Source organism: Lepidochelys kempii, chromosome 11 (assembly GCF_965140285.1).
Source record: "Lepidochelys kempii isolate rLepKem1 chromosome 11, rLepKem1.hap1, whole genome shotgun sequence".
NCBI classification, from domain to species: Eukaryota; Metazoa; Chordata; order Testudines; family Cheloniidae; genus Lepidochelys; species Lepidochelys kempii.
In genome coordinates, this window is record NC_136390.1 from 73,033,725 (window position 1) to 73,039,864 (window position 6,140).

The 6,140-nt window shown below is 44.8% G+C and overlaps 1 protein-coding gene across 1 annotated transcript in view; it reads right to left on the reverse strand.

Annotated features, from left to right (window-relative positions):
• The window catches only part of LOC140895267 (aryl hydrocarbon receptor), a gene marked incomplete at its 5' end in the record, with an annotated part of 50,066 nt that extends 45,440 nt beyond the window's left edge, over window positions 1-4,626 (reverse strand). The window contains one exon of the mRNA XM_078854710.1: window positions 4,552-4,626. Within this exon, the coding sequence (XP_078710836.1) occupies window positions 4,552-4,626 (75 nt within the window). The remainder of the gene's footprint in view (window positions 1-4,551) is intronic.
• Between the last annotated feature and the right edge of the window lie 1,514 nt (window positions 4,627-6,140).

The window sequence follows — 6,140 nt, forward strand, 5'->3', positions numbered from 1 at the left end:
TATATAAATAAACATTAATAAAGCTTTCCATTGGCCACTGTGGTTTAACATAAGGACTGTGGGAGCAGGGAGGGTGGATGCTGGGTACCTCTGAGGCTGAAATAACCATTATAGGAGACAGTATTCCCTGCCCTGTGCCCTCTTGCCTCCGAGGCCTCCAATCTATGTGGGACCCCTACCCTTACGTCTGTGGTATCTGCAGTTGCTTTCTCCCTCTTATTAGAAATGTGCAAATTCTTTGACACAACTTCAAGGCAACAATAGCATGGTTCCCACCTGTCTCATACTTGGGACCACAGTTCGTTCACATCTGATTTCACCCTGGTTCCAGCCAAATGGTGCTAATGTTCTAAATGTCCTTCAACTTATCCTAACACAGCACTCACCCAGGTGAAAATTGCACTGGCAAATAGACTGCACTCTTACCTACCTCTCCAAGGGCAGATGATAAAGCTTCTAACATGGAGCTAATCTGTACAAATACTCACAGCTTCTGTTAATTGTATTCGTATCACCTGCTAACTTCACCTTTAGCTCTGTACTCGGCAATTAAATACAAGAAATATACTAAAAAGGAAAAATTAAATTGATGGCTCCTCAATGGCAAAGCAAAAATCCCCCACATTAGAGGAATGGTTCCAAAAAATATGGAAGATCGTGGTTATGGTAAAAATAATATTCATTCATCGAGTACACCCACCAAAATAGACAGAGATACTGATATTTGGTTGCCATTTATACAATGCTCAGATATATTGCAAACTCATCTGTGAAAAACCTCCACCAATTGCATTGGATTGTCTTTTTGCAAAATTGATTACTATAATAGACCTGCTGTAGTTTGTTAATGAGCAAAGAGTGAATTGTTTTGCAGTTTAAGAAAATTCCTAGAAACAAAGGGTGACATCCTGGCTCTAATGAAATCAATGGCAAATCTCTCATTGACTTCGACAGAGCCAGGATTTTGCCCCCCATAGTGATGGAAAGAAGTCAGTCCTCTAATGTGGTATTACCATGTCCTGTAGAGACACTGGGCAATGTCATTGCATTGTGTGTCTCTTCCTCAAAAAGTGATATGTTCATTTTTGTCATTGTTAATATTGCATTCATGGAACCTGCCTGGCAATGATTTGTAAAATGGCTTATACTTTCTAAATAGACAGCTATTAAAAATATCAAGTCTTGGTCACCAGCACCCTGCATTTTCTTCTCAAATCCTTCACTCCTAACTCAGGTAAAGTCCCAGTGAAGTCAGCAGGAGTTGTGTGTGACTGTAGGAATTGCTCTGCTTCTACTTGTAATATATTTTACCCAAGTAACGTACAGGCCACCTGCAACTTGAGTAGTGAGAAATATTTCAGCCTTGTTTTGTAATCTCCAAGAGGAGCAGCATGCAGAATAGAATCATAGAATCATAGAATCATAGAATATCAGGGTTGGAAGGGACCCCAGAAGGTCATCTAGTCCAACCCCCTGCTCAAAGCAGGACCAATTCCCAGTTAAATCATCCCAGCCAGGGCTTTGTCAAGCCTGACCTTAAAAACCTCTAAGGAAGGAGATTCTACCACCTCCCTAGGTAACGCATTCCAGTGTTTCACCACCCTCTTAGTGAAAAAGTTTTTCCTAATATCCAATCTAAACCTCCCCCACTGCAACTTGAGACCATTACTCCTCGTTCTGTCATCTGCTACCATTGAGAACAGTCTAGAGCCATCCTCTTTGGAACCCCCTTTCAGGTAGTTGAAAGCAGCTATCAAATCCCCCCTCATTCTTCTCTTCTGCAGGCTAAACAATCCCAGCTCCCTCAGCCTCTCCTCATAACTCATGTGTTCCAGTCCCCTAATCATTTTTGTTGCCCTTCGCTGGACTCTCTCCAATTTATCCACATCCTTCTTGAAGTGTGGGGCCCAAAACTGGACACAGTACTCCAGATGAGGCCTCACCAATGTCGAATAGAGGGGAACGATCACGTCCCTCGATCTGCTCGCTATGCCCCTACTTATACATCCCAAAATGCCATTGGCCTTCTTGGCAACAAGGGCACACTGCTGACTCATATCCAGCTTCTCGTCCACTGTCACCCCTAGGTCCTTTTCCGCAGAACTGCTGCCTAGCCATTCGGTCCCTAGTCTGTAGCTGTGCATTGGGTTCTTCCGTCCTAAGTGCAGGACCCTGCACTTATCCTTATTGAACCTCATCAGATTCCTTTTGGCCCAATCTTCCAATTGGTCTAGGTCCTTCTGTATCCTATCCCTCCCCTCCAGCGTATCTACCACTCCTCCCAGTTTAGTATCATCTGCAAATTTGCTGAGAGTGCAATCCACACCATCCTCCAGATCATTTATGAAGATATTGAATAAAACCGGCCCCAGGACCGACCCTTGGGGCACTCCACTTGATACCGGCTGCCAACTAGACATGGAGCCATTGATCACTACCCGTTGAGCCCGACAATCTAGCCAGCTTTCTACCCACCTTATAGTGCATTCATCCAGCCCATACTTCCTTAACTTGGTGACAAGAATACTATGGGAGACCGTGTCAAAAGCTTTGCTAAAGTCAAGAAACAATACATCCACTGCTTTCCCTTCATCCACAGAACCAGTAATCTCATCATAAAAGGTGATTAGATTAGTCAGGCATGACCTTCCCTTGGTGAATCCATGCTGGCTGTTCCTGATCACTTTCCTCTCATGCAAGTGCTTCAGGATTGATTCTTTGAGGACCTGCTCCATGATTTTTCCAGGAACTGAGGTGAGGCTGACTGGCCTGTAGTTCCCAGGATCTTCCTTCTTCCCTTTTTTAAAGATTGGCACTACATTAGCCTTTTTCCAGTCATCCGGGACTTCCCCGGTTCGCCACGAGTTTTCAAAGATAATGGCCAGTGGCTCTGCAATCACAGCCGCCAATTCCTTCAGCACTCTCGGATGCAACTCGTCTGGCCCCATGGACTTGTGCATGTCCAGCTTTTCTAAATAGTCCCTAACCGCCTCTATCTCCACAGAGGGCTGGCCATCTCTTCCGCATTTTGTGATGCCCAGCGCAGCAGTCTGAGAGCTGACCTTGTTAGTGAAAACAGAGGCAAAAAAAGCATTGAGTACATTAGCTTTTTCCACATCCTCTGTCACTAGGTTGCCTCCCTCATTCAGTAAGGGGCCCACACATTCCTTGGCTTTCTTCTTGTTGCCAACATACCTGAAGAAACCCTTCTTGTTACTCTTGACATCTCTGGCTAGCTGCAGCTCCAGGTGCGATTTGGCCCTCCTGATAACATTCCTACATGCCCGAGCAATATTTTTATACTCTTCCCTGGTCATATGTCCAACCTTCCACTTCTTGTAAGCTTCTTTTTTATGTTTAAGATCCGCTAGGATTTCACCATTAAGCCAAGTTGGTCGCCTGCCATATTTACTATTCTTTCGACTCATCGGGATGGTTTGTCCCTGTAACCTCAACAGGGATTCCTTGAAATACAGCCAGCTCTCCTGGACTCCTTTCCCCTTCAAGTTAGTCCCCCAGGGGATCCTGGCCATCCGTTCCCTGAGGGAGTCGAAGTCTGCTTTCCTGAAGTCCAAGGTCCGTATCCTGCTGCTTACCTTTGTTCCCTGCGTCAGGATCCTGAACTCAACCAACTCATGGTCACTGCCTCCCAGATTCCTATCCACTTTTGCTTCCCCCACTAATTCTACCCGGTTTGTGAGCAGCAGGTCAAGAAAAGCACCCCCCCTAGTTGGCTCCTCTAGCACTTGCGCCAGGAAATTGTCCCCTACGCTTTCCAAAAACTTCCTGGATTGTCTATGCACCGCTGTATTGCTCTCCCAGCAGATATCAGGAAAATTAAAGTCACCCATGAGAATCAGGGCATGCGATCTAGTCGCTTCCGTGAGCTGCCGGAAGAAAGCCTCATCCACCTCATCCCCCTGGTCCGGTGGTCTATAGCAGACTCCCACCACTACATCACTCTTGTTGCACACACTTCTAAACTTAATCCAGAGACACTCAGGTTTTTCTGCAGTTTCGTACCGGAGCTCTGAGCAGTCATACTGCTCCCTTACATACAGTGCTACTCCCCCACCTTTTCTGCCCTGCCTGTCCTTCCTGAACAGTTTATAACCATCCATGACAGTACTCCAGTCATACGAGTTATCCCACCAAGTCTCTGTTATTCCGATCACGTCATAGTTCCTTGACATCACCAGGACCTCCAGTTCTCCCTGCTTGTTTCCAAGGCTTTGTGCATTTGTATATAAGCACTTGAGATAACCTGTTGATCGCCCCTCATTGCCAGTATGAGGCAGGAGCCCTCCCCTCACAGACATTGCTGCCTGTGCTTCCTCCCGGTATCCCGCTTTCCCACTTACCTCAGGGCTTTGGTCTCCTTCCCCCGGTGAACCTAGTTTAAAGCCCTCCTCACTAGGTTAGCCAGCCTGCTGGCAAAGATGCTCTTCCCTCTCTTCGTAAGATGGAGCCCGTCTCTACCCAGCACTCCTCCTTACTCTATGTCTGGCAAAAGAATGCAGGATTCCTGGTTGGTCTAAAGAAAATAATTACCTTATTTGTATGGAAAGAAAAGAGGAAGAAAAATCCATAATACCCTGAGAGAAAGTTCTTTCTGGTAAATTGTGATCAATTAATGACTGCTTTGTTCTGGTGTTAAAAATGCCAGCACGTACAAGAAAAAAAAATACAGCTTCAAGTCACACAAAAGGATTGCTTTCTCTATAAACAATGTGCGCTTAGCTTCTTGATGCTATTATTTAAACATTTGCACTTTGCAAGGGTGCCAAGAAAAATCAGACCTCCTTCAGTCAACTTGATTCAATGGTGGTGTCAACTGAACAGCTCATGTTACTGACTGTTTGGAGTACTGTCTTTAGTTTGTTCTGCTTCTGGTTCTTTTTGTGCACTCTCCACAGTGAAGCAACAGTCAGATTTTCCAGGTTATAGAAACTTTATGGGAGCTAGTTTTAATCTTAAATGATTTGATCTGTGTTCCAAAGGACTTTTGCTCTCAGAGTTGCTATATTAAGAGGCTGAAACTGTGCGAATTTGATCCTGTGCCTATTGAAGTGAACTGTAAAACTCCCATTGATTAGAATGCTGCAGGACATTTTTTACTGGTGACCCCTTTGACATAGCAAATCTCTGAGTGCAACCCCCCCTTATAAATTAAAAACACTTTTTAATATATTTAACACCATTATAAAAGCTGGAAGCAAAGCGGGGTTTGGGGTGGAGGTTGACAGCTTGTGATCCCCCCATGTAATAACCTCACGACCCCTTGAAGGTCCCGACCCCCAGTTTGAGAACCCCTAGTCTATATGATCCATTATGTCTTCCACTTTTTGTCTCCCTCTCCCCCCGCCCAGTGCCCCAACTTTGCAGGATATAATGTTAAGCATGTTCTACATGCTGACACAACTTCTACTGCCCCGAGGAATTTTTCTGAAATGAGGCCCCTGATGATACGCAGCTGTTTATTAATTATTATTATTCGTATTACCATTTCCCCAAGATGATCCCTGCCCCAAAGAACTTACAGTCTAAGTAAATTCAGACTGTAATGCAGACTGTGTAATAACATTTAAATTACTATCATAGCTAAGGTATACTTTTAGAAAGCTTATTTCATGATCAGCTCTACATGAAATACAGTGAGCACTGTACACTTTGTATTCTGTGTTGAAATTGAAATAAATATATTTGAAAATGTAGAACTGATCATGAAACAATGATGGCTAATGGTTTTCAGACTGATTATACTTGTGACAGACCAGACCAGTAGGGTACAGGAGTCTCGTCGAAGGCAAATATACTGGCCACTAGAGGAATAGTTTTCTGTTCCCTGAGTGACTAGAGGAGGGGCTGCCCTAGAGCAATCAGGAACCTGCTAGAACCAGTTAAGACAGGCATGCTAATTAAGACACCTGGAGCCAATTAAGAATATACTAGAATCAATTGTGACAGGCAGACTAATCAGGACACCTGGTTTAAAAAGGACCTCCCATCAGTTAGTGGAGGGCATGCAAGGAGTGAGAAGGCGTGCTGCTGGAGGACTGAGGAGTACAAGTGTGATCAGGCTTCAGGAGGAAGATCCTGTGGTGAGGATAAAGAAGGTGCTGGGGGGAGGCCAAGGGGAA